The 19,896-nt window shown below is 46.5% G+C and overlaps 1 protein-coding gene across 1 annotated transcript in view; it reads right to left on the minus strand.

Annotated features, from left to right (window-relative positions):
• Nucleotides 1–16,630, minus strand: part of LOC137543859 (mannan-binding lectin serine protease 2-like) — a 93,246-nt gene extending 76,616 nt beyond the window's left edge. Inside the window, exons 1-3 of the mRNA XM_068264929.1 lie at nt 15,853–16,630; nt 14,245–14,324; nt 11,107–11,335 (exon numbers count right to left, since the gene is read on the minus strand). Coding sequence (XP_068121030.1) covers nt 11,107–11,335; nt 14,245–14,324; nt 15,853–16,630 — 1,087 coding nt within the window. The remainder of the gene's footprint in view (nt 1–11,106; nt 11,336–14,244; nt 14,325–15,852) is intronic.
• Between the last annotated feature and the right edge of the window lie 3,266 nt (nt 16,631–19,896).

Genomic DNA, 19,896 nt, shown 5'->3' on the forward strand with positions numbered 1-19,896 from the left:
TTTGTGAGTCTACCCCAGGAGGAAGAAACAGACTTTGAGGCAATTAAGAAAGCCATTATTGCGCGATACCACCTCACGCCAGAGGTGTATCGCAAACGTTTCAGGACAGTGCAGCGAGGTCCTAATGACAGTTACCTGGATCATGCTTGCAACCTGCGCACTGCCTTCCAGCAGTGGTTAAAAGGACTGTCAGTCAAAACCTTGGATGCCCTGCAGGAGCTGATGATAAAAGACCAGTTCCTACACACCTGTCCTGTTGAGGTCCGGCTGTTTGTGCTGGATCGAGAACCAAAGACAGTGGATGAGGCTGCGGAAATGTCCAATTCCTACACCGCCCATAGAGCACCTGAGTCCCGGAGGACTACTACGCCCAGCTGGAGGGGAGAACAGAGTGCTAAACCTGTGTCACCCAGCACCCAGAGGAGGCAAGCACCGCTGTCTCCTGGATTCAGGCAACCAACCACTGACACTCGGAAATGCTTTGTATGTGACAGGGTGGGTCATATCAGCACGACTTGCCCAGAGAGGAAGAGGGAGGCCCCAAAATCCAGTGAGGCCTAAAACCCCAGTGAAGTCCCAACGGCTCTGTGTGCTACCAGGAATGCCACTGGCTATGCAGAGAATCTGCAGCTTGTCACGGTTGGGGGTATAGTTGCCACTGGGCTGAGAGACACTGGAGCAGAAGTGACTCTCATACATCCCCAGCTTGTGAACCCGGAGCAGTACATACCTGAGAAGAGGATTGCTGTCAGAGGAGTTGGGGGTGTCACCCCTGCAATACCCACTGCCTTGGTCCACCTGGATTGGGGGGCCGGCAGCGGATTGAAAGAAGTTGGGGTAACTGACAAAATCCCCACCAATGTTTTGCTGGGTACTGACCTGGGACGGTTAGTAGCCCGGTATGAGCCTAATCCAACCCCAGTGGAGCCCGCTTCCCCAGCAGAAGTTCAGGACTCTTGCAAGGTACTGTTTGATAATGCCGTGCAATTGGGGAGTGCTAGTGGGCCCCCAGGGGCTATGGACTGTGTGCTAGGAGCCAGCCCTAGTGATTCTCAAGTGCCTAGGCCTGGAGTGGAACATGTTGATACAAAGACTGCAGAAACTGATGGTGTCATTCATGACGCACGGACTATCGAGGTGATTGATGCAGGAACTGTTGAGGCTACTTGGGAAGTGCTGGGTAGCACTGGGTATAATGCGGCAGATGTTGATGTGGAATGTGATGTTCTAAATGTCAGTATGTGTAAGACGGATAATGCTGATGTCATATGTGTTGTGCTACATAATGCTGTGTGTCAGGTGGACACTCCGCCGGCTGCAGGAGTAACCAGCAGTCCTCGCTGGGCTGCAGCAGATGAACTGCCCACTGAAGGAGCAGACGGCACCAGGCCAGATCTTTCCCCTTCAGATGTTTTTAAGACCAAATGTGATGTGATTCATGATGTGTATAATGTGGGCACTCCCTCAGCTGCAGTGGTAACCCGCAGCGCTAGCGGGTCTACAGTAGTGTTGGGCGAACAGTGTTCGCCACTGTTCGGGTTCTGCAGAACATCACCCTGTTCGGGTGATGTTCGAGTTCGGCCGAACACCTGATGGTGCTCGGCCAAACCGTTCGGCCGCATGGCCGACCTAAGAGCGCATGGCCGAACGTTCCCCGAACGTTCGGCTAGCGCTGTGATTGGCCGAACGGGTCACGTGGTTCGGACCCGAACGCGCTCTGATTGGCCGATTGGTCACGTGGTTCGGGTAAATAAATACCCGAACCACGTCATATCTCCGCCATTTCTCTGTGGGTTTAGCTTTGGGTAGGCAGGCAGGGTAGTTCGCTCTCCAGCCACGCTAGCCAGGGTCCCCCCCAGTCATTGTGTGTCACTGCTGGGAACAGTAGTACACCGCTCGCTCAGCCACACTATATATAGCATTGTTTACTGCCACTGTGTACCTCGCTCAGCCACACTATATATAGCATTGTGTTTACTGCCACTCTGTGTACATGGCTCAGCCAGACTATATAGCATTGTGTGTACTGCCACTGTGTACCTCGCTCAGCCACGCTATATATAGCATTGTGTTTACTGCTACTCTGTGTACACCGCTCAGCCAGACTATATAGCATTGTGTGTACTGCCACTGTGTACCTCGCTCAGCCACGCTTTATATAGCATTGTGTTTACTGCCACTCTGTGTACACGGCTCAGCCAGACTATATAGCATTGTGTGTACTGCCAATCTGTGTACACCGCTCAGCCAGACTATATAGCATTGTGTGTACTGCCACTCTGTGTACACGGCTCAGCCAGACTATATAGCATTGTGTGTACTGCCACTCTGTGTACACCGCTCAGCCAGACAATATAGCATTGTTTACTGCCACTCTGTGTACACGGCTCAGCCAGACTATATAGCATTGTTTACTGCCACTCTGTGTACACCGCTCAGCCAGACTATATAGCATTGTGTGTACTGCCACTCTATGTACACCGCTCAGCCAGACTATATAGCATTGCGTACTCTGCCAGTCAGTGTGTATATTGCTGGGATCAGTAATACTCCACTCACCGCCAACCACTATATGAGCTCACCATGAGTTCCTCAGAGACCTCCGCTGTGAGCAGCACTCCCAACAACAGCAACAGCCAACGCCCCACGCAAGCTATAACATCCACCCCAGCAGCCAGTGGTCAGCAGCAGCCCTCCCCGGAGGAGTACGTTGTGTCCATCGGTCCGTCGCCAGAGCGATTAATGAGGGCTGCCATTGAGGAGATGATGGGGCCTGATGTGGAGGAGGAGGTCTGGCTCAGGCCAGCATCCCAAGTTAATGTTGAAGACGATGAGGGGTCTGTGTCTGGGGATGTTGGGGTGGCAGAGGTGGTGGGTGGGTCAGACTCAGGAGAAGAGTTGTATGATGAGGATGATGATCGGGACCATCTGTATGTGCCTCAGAGTCCGACCCCGGAAAACATGTTGTATCGTGTGTTTAGGTACTAAAATCTGCGTCCCCACTTCCCAGTACTGCCCGCAGTGCCCGGGTCCACGGATCCATATAATTTTTTGGGCAGCACTATCAAACTGTGGTACTATGAGTGAGTTGCCATGGTCCTTCTGTGCTGCCTGTCACACTCACCGTCTGTCTGCAGATGGATTGTTCAACACAGCTACGCCATCTGACATGTAGTCCTGGACCTTGACCATCTTCTCCAGGCGATTGGTGTTGGAGGACGTGGAACTGCCCGATTGCTGTTCTGTGGGCTGCTGCATGGGTGTCAGAAAATGTTCCCACTCCAAGGACACTGCCAATACCATTCCCTTTTCGGCACTAGCAGCAGCTTGTGTTCTTTGCTGCCCTCCTGGTCCTCCTGGGTTTGCTGAAGTCAGTCTGTCGGCGTACAACTGGCTAGAGAAGGAGGAGGATGTCAATCTCCTCTCTAAAGTCTCCATCCTCAAGGGCCTGCTGGAATTGTTCCATTTTTGACCTGTCTGACACTTTCTTCAATCAGTTTTTTAACATTGTGTTTGTATAAACTGGGTATAAACCCAGTAATTGGTGTTGTCCAGATTCCAGAATAATGAATAATAATGAATAGTGAATAATGCGCGGGCTGCGTTCAATGCAGTCTAGCATGAATTGAGCCATGTGTGCCATAGAGTCCTGCCAGACTCCTCTGTCTTCATGTTCTTGTGAGCGTTGTGATTGTTGTGATGCACCATATTCGTCACCAGCATCACTTTCTTCCTCTTCTGCTGTCCATTCCCGCTAAATTGTGGAAGTCCAACGTGCACCGCTCTGTCCCTCGGCAGTGGGGGCATCCAATTCCTGCTCCAACTCCAGCTGTTCCTCGTCCTGTTCTTTGTCATAGCTGGGACCAGCGTTTCGTGAGGCAGGTTGCCTGATGTTGGTATCATCACGCTGATCGTTTTCATCTTCAGAATCCCCCACTTGCATCATGCCAGCGGTTTCCATCTTCAACATTGATTTCTTCAGTAAACACAGCAGTGGTATTGTAATGCTGACTGTAGAGTTGTCACTGCTCAGTCACAAGCAACGTGGATTGCTCAAAATTTTGGAGGACTTGGCAGAGATCCAACATGGTGGCCCAATCAGATCCACAGAAGCTTGGTAGCTAGCTGCTGGAATGCGCCTCGGCACTGCGCAAAAGCGTGCTAGCATGTGCAGCGTAGAATTCCAGCGCGTAGGGAGGGACATCACCCAGCGAGCAATGGTGCACTAGATTAAAGCGCTCCTTCATCTCTTGGTGAGTCCTTCAGAAGCGGTACTGGACTTTTAACAATGTTTTTTTTTTCCTTCAACAGAAGATCTGCCACGTTGGAGTGAGGAGGACGCCGCCGACCCCGACACCAAGCAGAACCCCGGCGAACTCCAAGCAGAGGATCTTCAGGAACCCTCAAGGCTTTGAGCAAGCTGAGGAGGATCAGCAGTCCCGACGAGACCTCTCCTCATATGCGACTGAGTGCAGTGGAGCTCCCCAGAACAACCTCTCAGTTGTCACTTTGTCACTGGTCACTTTGTCACTTTGTCATTTTGTCACTTGTCACTTGTCACTTTGTCACTTGTCACTTTGTCATTTTGTCACTTTGTCACTTGTCACTTTGTCACTTGTCACTTTGTCACTTGTCACTTTGTCACTTTGTCACTTTGTCATTTTGTCACTTTGTCATTTTGTCACTTTGTCACTTTGTCACTGGTCACTTTGTCACTTTTCACTTGGTCACTTGTCACTTGGTCACTTGGTCACTTGTCCAGATGATCTCGGTACACCTGCTGCGATTCAAATTCCTGCACACATTGCTCTGGGATTTGGGTGTGATGAATGATGCATCTAACTGGCCACCGGAGGCAATTAAGGCCTTCAAAACATTGAAAGCAGCTTTCTGTTCCGCCCCCATTTTGCGTCATGTTGAGTTGTTGACGTCATGTTCATCCTCGGCCTCGCCTTGCATTTCAGTGCGAGGTGCATTTTCCACAGAAAAAGGTTGTGAATCCGGGCACAACATTTGTGGCTGTTCCATTGACCTTTCACAGGTAGAAGATTGTGGGGGTGGGAATAGCTCCTCCGAATAGCCCATTCTGTCCTGAAAACTACTCATTGCATTGCTTTGCGCACACATTTTTTTGTCCTCATGCAAGGCCTGAGTTGCACCTGAAAGAGTGGCCTTCTCCTCCTGCGCCTCCTCCTGTTCCATCACGTCTGCTGCTGCTGGGTTAGCGTTGACGCCCGGTCCCTGTTTATTGAACCTCTTATCTTTATTACATTTATGACTGCATGGCGGTTAAAAGCATGCTATCCGCACGCTTCTTGTCCTCATGCAAGGCCTGGGTTGTTGTGTCTCAAAAAGCATGGCCTTCTCCTCCTGCGCCTGCTCCTGTTCCATCACGTGTGCTGCTGCTGGTGCTGGGTTAGCATTACCGGTCCCTTTTCCTGGAACCTCTTCTCTGTATTACATTTATGACTGCATGGCGACAAAAAACAATTTGGGGTATGTAGCATGTAAAGAAGCTTTACAAAGCACGAAAGTTCGGGTCCCCATTGACTTCCATTATGTTCGGAGTTCGGCGCGAACACCCGAACATCGCGGCGATGTTCGGCGAACGTTCGCGAACCCGAACATCTAGGTGTTCGCCCAACACTAGTCTACAGCAGAGGGACTGTCCATCGAAGTGGCAAATGTTGCTGGGTCAGCCACATCCAATTCGGAACCTGGCCCGGAGGGCCCAGGAGCCTCTCTGTCTGCAGCCTTCCTGGAATGTGTGACAGGCAGCACTGAGCTCTCTGGGGCTGTTCGATTTGACAGCAGCCTGGAAGAGCTCAGGGGTCAGGCCAGCAGGTCACCAGCTGGGAGGGGCGGGCTGAGAGGGTTCTGGGAAGTTATTCCCTCGGAGCTGTCCGAAGTGGAGGAGGCAGCCCGGCAGAGAATCGTTCCCCAAAGGGACCGAGAGATAGCTCCTGCCACTATAGAGAAAGTTTGTGTAGCGACGGTTGGAACCCTCCCCCAGCTGCAGCACTGTCTCTATGGTCGCGAATTCACGGTCGTCACTGACCCACATTCCCCTGGTTGGTTACGTCAGGTTGCCAAGGGCAACGACACATTGCAGCAACCTGACCTAGCTTTCCAGTCGTGTAGCTTGGAGCTAACTGACAGGTGGGGAACCCTCCTGAGGATGCTAAAGGGTTACCCCACCCGGCCAGACCGTCAATGTAGGCTTTGGCAGGATGATTCGTTAGAATCACCTGCCAGCGCTATCTGGAAGGGGAGCAATCATGGGAATGCTGATGGGCTGTCCCGTCAAGCAGAACCAACAGTGTAGGTGCAGGCAGGATGAACTGGGAAGATCATCTGCCTTGCACCAAGTTAACGGCGGAGGTGTGGAGATATATTGGGGTGCTGATGCTGTTAAGGATAATAACAGAACATATTTCTGTCCTGTTTCTGTCTACTGGGTAAAACCTCAGATGTGTATTGGGCTTGGGAGTAATTGATCACCTGGCCAGAGTAAACTGAAGTCTAATGTAATTCTGTATGTAGATGTCCATTACCTCTGCCCTATTGTCCAGCAGGGGAAAGTGTGTCAACTGCTATTTAGCTGCCAATTGAGGAAGAATCGGTTGGTCGGCATGGCTTTTGAGTCTGGTGTCAGCCATTGTCCCATTATACAAGGCAAGCCTGCCAGAGTCTTGGGGGCAGGGGGAAGCTGACACCTGAATGTTTGAAATGTATTTCACAGCCTACTGGAAATTATTGAAGGGGTGACGTCCTTTTGATACCATTTTCTACCTGTGGAAATTGAATTATTGGTGGAGGTGCAAACTATATCCTTATCTTTGATCAGCCAGGAAATACTGTCAACAATGGGGTTGTCACCTGTAACTTGGACTAGGGAAATCTTTTCATGTATGTGGATCTCTGGAAATCCCATTTATGTCTGAGATTTAATTAAAAACTAGTTTCTCCCCTCCCCAAGGAAGTTGCAGCCTCCAGGCGTATTTCATAGTATAAAACCGCAGCTAGGATAGCCACAACTTGTAGTTCTTGGAGGTAGTTCACACGGCTAGAACTAACCTGGTTCCTGACCAGAAGTGCGTACCCCCCGCAAAATCGCTTTTGTGTGTATCTTTGTAACCTCTTATCTTTGTAACTCTTAATTTTGTAACTTTTTATTTTTTGTTATCTTTTGTATATATCCTGTTCTGCATTGTTCCATGTTTTTCTGGAATATTAAATTATTGTTTAATAAGCTTGACTTCTGCTGTACTAAACTAACACTTATAGCCTAGAGGAGACTGCAGTGTAGCTGTGTATAAGTCCGTGCCTAATTGTATGTTTGAGCAACACTACCATATGAAATTGTAATTGCATTGTGTGTATGAGGCACTTCTGCGCTCGACAGCTGAGTGGGAAGTCTAACAGTATCGTTTGGAACGACTGTTAGTGGTTTTGCTGCACGACAGTGTAACTTGCATTACAAGTCAGTGTCTGATTGTGCTGTGTTACTGTTAGGGATGGTCGGAATGCCAAATTCCGATTCCGCGATAATTCCGCATTCCGTCATGTACCGATTACCGATTCCGCTTTCCGCTACCAATTTCCGCATTCCAAGGCGGAATTTCCGCCAGAAATCGCGGAAATTCCGCCCGACTTTAACATCAATTTTCTCAAAAACTATAAGGTCTTTTTAAAAACTTTTTTTTGCATCTTGCTCAGAAGGTTCTGTTTAATAAACCCTGAAAATTTGGTGTTTCTAGGACTTACGGGGGCTTTGCCATTAACTGCTAAAGTCGGCGGATTTTTACTGTAATGTAAAATGCAGAAAATAGGCAGATGCAGATTTTCTGCATTTTACATTACAGTAAAAAACCGCCGACTTTAGTGGTTAATAGAAAAGCCCCCTTAAGTCCTAGAAACACCAAATTTTCAGCGTTTATTAAACCAAATCTTGTGAACAAGATGCAAAAAAAAGTTTTCAAAAAGACCTTATAGTTTTTGAGAAAATCGATGTTAAAGTCGGGTGGATTTTCCACGATTTCCGGTGGAAATTTCCGTGATTTCCGGCGGAAATCCGCCTACGGCACTAGCATTACCGATTTCCGCATTCCGATACGGAAATGCAATTTCCGATCGGAATTTCGGAAATTGCATTTCCGCGGAATCCGAATGAGCATCCCTAGTTACTGTACAACTGTACTGTGTGTGTGAGTGCGTGGCGTTCTCGTATTCGGCCTAAGTGCAAAGCTGACCCAAATACGAAAACGCAGTTTGCGCGTTGAGCCCTCGACAGCTGAGGGGACGTGTCTAGCAACCCTAGTGGTGGCAGTGGGAGGTGTTTGAGGGGTTCCAGCCTTGTTTGTAGCTAAAATAAGGCTGTTCCCCGCTTAATCTGATCAAACCAGCAGTCGGGAACCGTATACGCAGGCGTGCCGCGGGCCGGTTCCTGACAGGTCTGATTACCGGTGATCTGCAGTATCACCGAGAATGCAGAATATACCCGATTATTGATGATCTGCAGTATCACCGATAATCAGATATATATTCCAACCTCTGGACACCTGAGAGATAAGAGTGTTTTGGTGTAACAGTAATACTTTGAGTATTGCACCTTAGGAGAGGGTACAGAAGCAGTAAGGAGTACTGCACAGAAGTAAGTTCCTTTCGTATGCCTAGACTCTCCCGGGGGAGGAGCTAGGCTGAGGGTAGGAAGGACAGAACGTGAGTGACACCAGTGAGAGGGTGTCACTAACAGGTCTGGGAACTGCCTCTAACAGCAAGGCCAGTTCTCGAGGTCGGCAATCCAGGTCGTTAACACACAGACAGATACAGTACAGATTCAGGAGACAGATACGGAATCCAATAAACAGGCAAGGTTTGGCAACGGAGTATCAGAATAGCGGGGTACAGAATCAGGAGGCAAATACAGAGTCCAGGAACGAGCAGAGTTTGGCAACAGGATATCAGAGATAGCAAGGTACAGAATCAGAGTTCAGCAGGATAGTCAGGCAGGCAGAAGGTCATAACAAATAATACAGTTCAATTTTCCTAACGCTAAGGTGTGAGGTCCGTGATCGTCAACACCTTTGGAAACTATGCTAGAACACAGATACAGACAAGGCCTGAGTGCTACCACGTAGTGATCGCAACGCCAGACACCAGAGGAATGACCAGCACCCAGTATATTTACACCAGTGCTCTCCAGCACCTCCCTAAGTGCTGGACCAATGAAGGTTGCTGCAATTATCAGCTTACCGGCCTCGTCAGCTGACCCTCCTCTGACTGCCATAAAGGCCCTGCCTCTCTGCGCGCGCACGCGTCCTCCTAAACCAGTGTGGACTATCAGTCCCAGCCACACCAGTCATGTGTTGTAATGTTGTTGCTGTATGGGATGCGGAATCCGCCGCCACGCTGTCTGAGCGTGCAGCGTTTCCTCAGCATCCCGCCCCACTTAAAGAAGCAGGCCTATGCGTACAAACCGCCGCGTCAGACGCGGCGGTTTCTCCGCGTTCCGCTATGCCAGACGTGGAAACAGCCGCCTCATCCTGCGTCCATGCAGCGGCTTTTCAGTGTTTCTTCACAATTTGATTCCTGAAGCTTAATCCCTCATCAAGCAGTATACCCAAGCTGCACACAGAGTCTGAGTTGATCAGTCCTGAGCTTCCTATCCTTAGCGGTGCTGGCTGGGTCTGGAGCTGCTTTGCTGTTGATCGCTGACCTCTGATAACAAGAATCTCGGATTGTCAGCATTTAGCTTTAGCCAGTTATTATTCATCCACTCCTGAAGCTCAGCTAAGCAGGCTTTCATTTGTGGGGTATGATCTGTGACACCAGGTTTGAATGATGACTATAGCTGGGTGTCATCAGCATAGCAATGATATGTCAAGCCATATTTTTGTATGATTTCTCCAAGTGGCAGAATGTGTACAGTGAATAGTAAAGGGGATAATATCGTGCCCTGTGGTACACCATATTTTAGTGGTACAGAGTTGGAGAGGAAGGGCCCCATGGCTACTCTTTGTGTTCTGCCAGCCAGGATGAAAAAGAACCACTGGAGAAATAACCCATCTATGCCACAGTACTGTTGTAGGGATGGTCATAGTCAGCCAACTTCGCTACGCTGGAACTACGCATAGTTTTACGCAATTCCACTTCGCCAAATTACGGCTTCAAAATCAAATATTCACTTTGTATGCATTTCGTAGACTACGCATTAAAATACGTATGCGGATGCTTATGCCCATATGCAGAAAATTTTACGCATTCATTTCTCTTTAAATGCTTATACTGGGACCTCTTCTATGCGTACATTTCCCTTTCCAATGCATACAATCGCATGTGAAGAATTAGAAGCGAAAAACGCATTCATAGTTTACTACGCAGTACACATGTTAACTACGCATAGTGGGCGTAAGCTACGCACAGCGGTACTTCGCTACGCATCAATTCGTAATCGTAGTTTTGAAACTTCACCTATGAACTACGATGCGTAGATGCGAACTACGATGCGGAAATCTGCACTGGCGTAGTTTCTGCTCATCCCTGCTTTTGTAACCTGTTAAGCAAAATTTCATGATCAACTGTATCAAAAGCAGCTGAGAGGTCGAGCAAAATCAGGATGCTAATGTGAATTGGTGACAGCTACCTGATCTCTATGGAAGATTGCCGATTGTCAATTGTACATACAACTGAAATAGTTTTGTGTGTGACCTCACCAACCAATCCAAAAGGTTACTTTGCCTGCAGTGCTGAATGCCTTCAGGATTCCCTCAGGGTCTGAGGCTGAATGGTAAACTGCAGCAAAGGGAACAGGAACTGGAGGGTGACTACAATTAAATCACAACTGAAAAGCCACCTGTTTAGTCTGGCATTTATGGTCACATAACTTTTTCCCCTGTACGCATCACTATACTATATACTATTGGGAGCCAAGATTAGATTATGCACTTTGGGTCCTATGGGAGAAAAGCGCTTTACAAAAGTTGTGTTGTTGTTGAAGATATATTAGATAGGTAACCAATCTAAGACAAGGGTTTCTGGGTTGTTTTGTATTATTGCACACAAGCCATACCCTCCCCAGTTCCCCCACAAAACCAGCTAAGCTACCTTTGGTTGTATATTGCAGCTTCCAGCCTGTGTGATGGCCAGAGGAATCTGTAGTGAAGACAATGTCCACTTTATTGCTGAGGGTGTCGATCTCTGCTGGAAGAGTCTCTCCACACAGCGGATTCAGCTCCTTCCCTCTGGCTGTAATCTGAAACAAATGAAGGTAGCACCAGGTTATATAGCCCAGGACAGGAAACAAACTATGCAAAAGGTCTTTTCTAGCATCAGTCTACACCTATATAATGCCAGGTCCATAAATACTGGGGCATTGACACAATTCTAACATTGTTGGCTCTATATACAACCACAATGGATTTGAAATGAAACGATCATGATGTGCTTTAACTGTCAGATTTTATTTGAGGGTATTTACATCCAAATCTGGTGCACAGTGTAGGAATTACAAAAGTTTGCATATGTGCCTCCCACTTGTTAAGTGACCAAAAGTAAATGAACAGAATTAAAATCATAAATCAAACTTTCACTTTTTAATGCTTGGTTGCAAATCCTTTGCAGTCAATTACAGCCTGAAGTCTGGAAGGCTAAGACATCACCAGACACTGGGTTTCATCCCTGGTGATTCTCTGCCAGGTCTCTACTGCAACTGTCTTCAGTTCCTGCTGTTCTTGGGGCATTGTCCCTTCAGTTTTGTCTCCAGCAAGTGAAACTCATGCTCAATCAGATTCAGGTCAGTTGATTGACTTGGCCATTGCATAACATTCCACTCTTTCCCTTCAAAAACTCTTTAGTTGCTCTTGCAGTATTCCTTTGAGTCATCATCGTCCATCTGCACTGTGAAGCGCAGTACAATGAGTTCTGAAACATCTGTCTGAATCTATGAGCAGATAATATTGCCTGAAACACTTCTGTTCTGAATTCACAATTGCCTGGTGCCTCTGGCCACCCTTCCTCCCCTATACAGTTCCCTGGTATCTATGGCCTCCCTTCCTCCCCTATAAAGTTCTCTGGTATCTATGGCCACCCTTCCTCCCCTATATAGTCCCCTGGCATATATGGCCACCCTTCCTCCCCTACACAGTTCCTTGGCATCTATGACCACCCTTCCTCCCCTATACAGTTCCCTGGTAGCTATGGCCACCCTTCCTCCCCTATAAAGTTCTCTGGTATCTATGGCCACCCTTCCTCCCCTATGCAGTTCCCTGGTTCTATGACCACCCTTCCTCCCCTATACAGTTCCCTGGTTCTATGACCACCCTTCCTCCCCTATACAGTTCCCTGGTTCTATGACCACCCTTCCTCCCCTATACAGTTCCCTGGTATCTATGACCACCCTTCCTCCCCTATACAGTTCCCTGGTGTCTATGGCCCCCTGTCCTCCACTATACAGTTCCCTGGCATCTATGGCCACCCTTCCTCCCCTATACATTTCCTTGGCATCTATGGCCACCCTTCCTCCTCTATATAGTTCTCTGGCATCTATGGCCACCCTTCCTACCCTATACAATTCCCTGATGTTTATGACCACCCTTCCTCCCCTATAGAGATGGCCCGAACGGTTCGCCAGCGAACAGTTCCAGGCAAACTTTGGGTGGTTTGCGTTCGCCGGCGAACGCGAACTATTGTGGAAGTTCGATTTGCCCCATAATGTTTCTTGTTAAATCTGAGTTTATTTAACTTTTTGAAAAAGGAGAATGAACAAAGTACAAAACTGGAGTACAGTTACATGAAATTTGTTTACAAAATGGGAGAATTACATCACAATGGTGGAAATGATGAAAAGTACATACCTACATACGTACATAAATATGTAAAAGTCATACAGAATGATCCTCAAATATTTAAAGGGTGGTGACACATCTGAAGAGTGAGATTTTCTTTCTATGTGATGACCATAAAAATTAACAGTTGGTAACTGAAGATCTGAATGAACAATTGAAAGTATAGAAGGAGAAAGAAGAGCGATAGGAGGAAATAGAGATTTAGAAGGAAATTTAGGAGGAAGGGGGGTGACATGCAAGGGGCAAAAAGTCCACCAGCACTGCACCCCCCCAGGAGGTAGAGTAGGGGGGGGGAGATGGGGATAGGGTGGGGGGGGGATAACCGGAGGGGGGGGGAAGGGGATAAAAAAAAAAAAAAAAAAAAAAAAAAAAATAAGAGAGTAAAGGTGAGATAAAGGGATAGAAGAGAAAAGGGAGAGAAGAGATTAGGAGAGTACAGGAGAAAGGTTAGAGTGAAGATAAGGGAGAGGAGGGAGGGGATCCTAAACAATGAACAAGTGAACTGAAGTAGTAAAGAAGAGAGAACATCACCTGGTGGATACTGGTAAAGAGAAACTAATCGTTTTGAGCATTATTATGGTACTTATCTAATGTAGATGGCCTGTTAATCTAAGGCTATATTAGGTAAAGACCGCTCTTTTAAATGATTCTGAGGATTTATGGTCTATCCATATTGACCATGTAAATAGGAATGACTGGTTAGAGCCCAAGTCCGATGAAATTAAGTCTTCCATATACATAATATCATCTATTAATTCAACCCAAGAGATCAAAGATGGGGGAGTAGATTTTTTCCATCCTCTGGCAATTACTGTTCTAGCTGCGGTAAGAATATGTCTGAAGAGACCTTTCTTAATAGAGGTTATATGCCCAGGGATGATAGATAAGAGAGCAATTTCTGGTGATGGAAGGATAGATTTCCCACAGATATCGCTGTAGATCTTAAAGACTGAATCCCAGAAGGAGGTGAGTAATGGACAAGACCACCAGATATGAAGTTGAGAGCCAACTTCTGAGTGGCAACGCCAACAAAGATCAGATGTAGTCGGAAAGATCTTATGAAGATTCTGAGGGCATCTATACCAATTAGATAATAATTTAAAATTTCTCTCTTGAAAGCGAGAAGAGATTGAGGATGTGTGTGTGAGCTTAAATGCCTTGGACCATTGTTCAGGGGTTAGGGTCTTGTCTAGTAATTTTTCCCAGTACTTACAGTATGTAGGTAATTCCTCGTGACCTTCTTCCCTCAGCAGCCCATAGAGAAGGGAAATGACATGAGTGGGTTTAGTTTGTGTAGTGCAAATTTTTTCAAAAGGTGTGAGGTCCCTGGAATATGTGGATGGGTCTCCTAAGTTTCTCCAGAATGAGGTAAATTGTTTCCAGGTTAGCCAATCCTTACCCAAGGATAGACCTTCTTCTGGAATAGAGAAGCCTGCTGAAGAGGAAGATGTAATGTGACGTAGTTGAGGCCAGGAGATCCTGGATAGTGATAGAAAGGAGGCAGTTCTAAGTCCAGGAGGGAGTGCTGGGTTGTCAAAAATTGGAGTTAAGGGGGAGGGATTGGATGATAGTTTAAATTTAGATCTGATTTTCTTCCAGACTGTAAGTGCTTGTATGACTAGATATGGAAGGTGATATGATGAGGGGATGAGATCAGTTGAGATCCAAGGGAGAGCTCTAAGTGATAGAGGGGATAAGGATTCCTCAAAATATGTTTCTCGAGCTTCTCTGTCAACGTACATCCAATCTATGATACGTGATAATATGGAAGCTTTATGATAAAGGTTCAGGTCCGGAATGCTCAAGCCTCCTCTGTCCTTGTGGCGGATTAATGTGGAATATGATAGTCTGGGTTGTTTTGAACCCCAAATAAAGCGAATAAACATGGATTTAAGTGGTTTCCAGTATGAGGGAGATATTTGAATTGGGATTGTTTGGAACAGATAAAGGAATTTAGGTAAAATATCGATTTTTAGGATGTTAATTTTGCCAAACCAGGACTGAGGAAGATTGGACCAATCCTGAAGGTCTTTCTTAGTCTTCTCTTGAATAGGTTGATAGTTAAGTGAGTGGAGTAAGGAGAGATCTGCGGGTATTTGTATGCCTAAATAGGAGATGGAAATAGGCCGCCAGTTAAAAGAGAAAGAGGTTTTAATTGTGGATAAGGTCTGTTTAGGTATGGATATGTTGAGGCCTTCCGATTTAGAAATATTGACCTTATAGTTACTAACCTCACCGTATAAAGAGCATTCAGATAATATGTTGGGAAGAGAGATGTGAGGGCTAGTAACGTATATGAGGAGGTCGTCGGCGTACAAGGCCAGCTGATGGGTGATATTGTTGATTGTGATGCCATGTATTGATGGATTTGTACGTAGGGCAATGGCGAAATGTTCCATCACAATAGCATAGAGAAGAGGGGAAAGGGGGCAGCCCTGTCGAGTTCCGTTGGAAATTGAAAATGAGTCGGAGAGGCAACTATTTATTCTTATACGGGCAGAGGGAGTTGTATATAAGGCCATTATCTTATGGATAAAGAGAGGGCCAAGGCCGATTTGTTGGAGAGAGGCTTTTAAGAAGGGCCAGCCCACTCTGTCAAAGGCTTTTTCAGCATCTAAGGAGAGTAGACAGAGTGGGATGGCCCGTCTCTTTGCAGCGTCAATGAGATTGATTGTTCTGGTAGTATTGAGTCGGGCCTCTCTGCCAGGGATGAACCCGACTTGATCTCCATTTATTAGGGAAGGGAGGAGGGGTTGTAGTCTGCAGGAGAGCATTTTGGCATATAATTTAAGGTCGAGATTAATAAGAGATATGGGCCTATAGCTACCACATTGAGTGGGGTCCTTTCCTTTTTTATGAATAAGAGATATATGTGCCTCTAAGGCTTGTCTGGGGAAAGGAGAAGTAGGGGAAATAGTGTTGTATGTTTTAGTCAAGAAGGGTATTAGTTGTGTGGAAAAAGTTTTAAAGAATCTATCAGAATATCCGTCTGGGCCCGGACATTTACCAGAAGGCAAGTTTTTAATGGCTGTTGATAATTCTATCTCAGTGAAGGGGGATTCGAGTGATTGTGTTTCCTCTTCCGTTATGGTTGGTAAAGGGGTATCTTGTATATATTTATTAATACGGACTAGAAGATGTTCCTTAGTGGAGCGGTTAGTATTGCTCTTAATATTGTACAGTCTGGAGTAAAATCTGACAAATTCTTGGGAAATATCAGAAATACGAGATGATTGACGCCCATCCTGTTGGGTAATAGAGTGTATGTGAGTTCTAGTCGTTCTAGGATGGATTTGCCTCGACAGAAGTCTACCACATTTACTATCATGTTGGTAATATGTTTTCCTGATCTTGTCTCTATAGATTAGGTATTTCTGATCTATGAGATGTAATAATTCTTGCCTATTTTTGGAGAGCTCAGAAAAGATTATGGGGGAGGGGTTGGCTTTATGAGAAGCTTCAAGGGAGGTGATCTGAATTAATAATTTATTAATGATGTGGGATCTTTCTTTCTTTAAGCGAGATCCATGTTTGATGAAGATTCCCCTGAGTACACATTTCAGTGTTTCCCATTGTATGGGAAGAGAAGTTATGTCTGCAGAGTGGATTTCCAGGAATTCATCAATGGCTCTAGATATTTCAGATTTACATAAAGGATCTTTTAAGAGATTGTCATTTAGTCTCCAGGTCCAACCTGGGACAGGAGCATTAGGTAAGTTACATGAGAATGTGACTGGTGCATGATCTGAGCCATAGATGAGATCAATGGAGGCCTCTGGAGACATGTCCAAAAATTTCTGGGAAACTAACAAATAGTCAATCCTGGAGTAGGATGTTCTAGGGAAGGAGTAGTGGCTATAGTCTTGGGAGGTAGGATGAAGTAGGCGCCATATGTCGAAGAGGTGTAGGTGACAAAGGTGTTTTTTGAGAGCTCGTAGGGCTGCTGAGGAAAATGAGGACTTACCCGAGGAAGTATCTACTGCTGGATCAAGAGGGGTGTTGAGATCTCCTCCGAGTATTATTGGACCTGATGCAAATTTCTCTAGACGTCTGAGAAGAGAAATAATATAAGAGATTTGACCCTGGTTAGGAACATAACAATTGCAGATGGTAAAGAGTTGACTATGAACAGATATTTTAAGGAGAATAAATCTTCCTTTCGGGTCAACCTCTTTTTCTAGAATATGAACCGGAAGAGATTTATGAAATCCAATAGATACCCCTTTTGTTTTAGATTCAGGGTTGGTAGAATGAACCCATTTCTGATAATATCTGTCTCTGATCTCTGGGGTCGAGGATGATTTAAAATGCGTTTCTTGTAATAATACAATATGGGCCTTAAGTTTCTGTAGGCGGTAAAGTGTCTTAGACCTTTTGGAAGGGACATTAAAGCCCTGGACATTAAAGGAACAAAATTTAAGTTTCTCCATTATAGATGCAGTGTGTTAGGGGTTTACGTTGATAAAGGGGTGATGTTAGTGATGAGTTAGGGGGGTTAGGATCCATGGTGTGAGGGAATTGAATAGAAACCGTGAGGTTAGTGGAGCCTCCGTGGGGACACGGTAGGGACCATATTGGCGTAGAGGGGTAAGTAGAAGCCATGAACAGGGATGGCTCCGTCACTATTCCTTTAGTTATGAATAAACATATTGAAAAGGTGCGCAGGAGACCAGGTCTCGTTTAAACATGTCTTAATAATGCATTATATAATACATTGGAGAACAAGTGATAACAATGGTGAATGAAATAAAAACCTTAACAGAATTAGAGTCACATCAGAAACCTGTGCATTATTATATCTCTTTAGATTGTGCTGTTAAAGGCACAGGATATATCTGAAATAGGTATGAGGCGGGTTAGAGCCTGAGAATCAGAGGAAAAGCTTGTCAGCATCTGTAGAACATAAACCATAGAAAGATAGAGTAGACATTACTATCTATATCAGTGCAGGAACAGTAGAGAAGGTGAGAGTACACCTTTGCTGGGGGGTAATACTCAAGTGTCTGTGGCTTCTGGAGCTTGAGTTGTCTTCCTTATGTTGTTTCGACGACGTTTAGGGGTAGCATCAGACCATGATTCCCTCGGAGGAGAAATGGGAAGAGGAGGATGAAATGGCCAGTCTGGTAGTTTCACTTGCGGGAGTTCAAATGTTCCTAGGAAGCGAGGTAAATCCCCTAGAGTGCGGAAAACTGATGAAGAGCCATCCTTAGAGGCTATTAAATGGAAAGGGTATCCCCATTTGTATCGTATTTCTTTCTCTTTCAGGAGTGTGAGAAGAGGTTTTAGGGATCTGCGTAGGGCTAAAGTACGCCTGGAGAGGTCAGGAAGGAGAATAATTTGGGCTTCATTGAACATAATAGCATCTTGGTTTCGTGCAGCCAGCATAATTTCCTCTTTGATTTTATAGAAGTGAACTCTGCAGATGATATCACGGGGACGTGTTGGATCAGCATGTATTGGTCCTAATGCTCTGTGAGCTCTGTCTAGCTCAATTGGGGTATCAGAGTTGAGCAATTGTTGGAAGATTTTTTGAGCTACTGCGTCACATTCTTTAGCCTCAACAGATTCTGGTACGCCTCTAATGCGAATATTGTTTCGCCTGTTTCTGTTCTCGATATCATCGGATTGCATAATATGCTCCTGGGATTGTAAAGCTTGGGCGTTGATAGCGTTTTGATGAGAGTCTAATTGTGTTTTCATTTTATCCACAGTTTCCTCTAAGGTCAGTACTCTGTTCCCCACCTGTGAGATGTCGCCTTTGAGGGATTGTATTTCAGATTTATAAGTGTTCTCCAAACGAGTGATATATTTTTCCATGTCTTTGGTGGTTGGGATGGATCGTAGATAATCTTTAATGTCTCTCATTTCTGAGATGTGATGGGGAGAGGGGGATCGGGAGTCATTCCGGTACTGGTGGGACTTATTAGACCTAGAAGACTGCTTCCGTGGGGAGAGAGAGCGGGCCGGTGAAGGGCTAGGGGAATGGTGTGAGTTTAAGCGGCGCCGGGCTTTAGGAGTCGTACCTGCGTGTTTGTCCGCATGTCTGTTCTGCGGGTCTTCTTTCCGATATCTAGTGCTGGAAGAGTGGAGTGACCGGGACCCGGATGCAGTACGATTAGCGGGAGTCTTCTTGGATGAAGAATGTTGATCTCCATGCGGCCTGGTGTCTTGGTCTCGGCCGCGCCGACCGGAAGTAGAGGCCTTGCGGGTAGATGAAGCGGTCCGGGCAGCGGAGTAGTTAGATCTGCGGGAAGATGATCTTGATTGTCGGTCAGCCCGTTCCGAGAGGTCAGTCTCCGAGCGCGAGGGCAATGGATGAGGGTTTGTGCCTGCTCCTCGCTGCGGGCCCTCGTGTTGGACGCCATCTTGGGTGTACCGGCGAGTCTGGTCTTAGGTCCTTCCTTCAAGAAAATAAGAATGGATCCTGCCCCTCTTTTCAGCTGGAAAGTGCTTGGAGGGTGAGAGCTTCTTCTTCTTGTTCTTTTTAGGGGGCATAGAGGTTGGTATGTAAGCCTGGTCTCCTGTGCAACCGAGAAAACAACAGGGAATAGCCGGAGCTCTGAAGCTAAGCTGCTTCACTCGGACATCGCAAAGCCACGCCCCCCGCCCCATAATGTTTCATTAGGGTCAACTTTGACCCTCTACATCACAGTCAGCAGGCACATTATCACACAATCAGACTACCACTCACTCCTGCCCCCCCCCCCCCCCCTTATAAAAGGCAAGGTTCCTCCGGCCATGTTACTCACTCGTCCTGCCTACAGTAATTAGCTAAGGGACAGCTGCTGACAGACTCTGCTAGGGAAAGCTTAGTTACGCTCCTTTTAGGCTTGTTAGCTTGCTCCTGGGCTGATTGTTATTCCTTATATTGCATCCCACCACAGCTCCCTTGTTCCCTTTCTTCCTCCTCCTCCTCCTCCTCCTCCTCCTCCTCCTCCTCCTTCTCCTCTGGAGGAGGAGGATCTTGTCATCCAGGGAATTGTAGGATTTCAAGAGCCAGCTACATACATTGGCCGAGAATAGAACCCAGGTCAACTGCTTGGTAGGCAGC

Source organism: Hyperolius riggenbachi, unplaced genomic scaffold (genome assembly GCF_040937935.1).
Source record: "Hyperolius riggenbachi isolate aHypRig1 unplaced genomic scaffold, aHypRig1.pri scaffold_256, whole genome shotgun sequence".
NCBI classification, from domain to species: Eukaryota; Metazoa; Chordata; class Amphibia; order Anura; family Hyperoliidae; genus Hyperolius; species Hyperolius riggenbachi.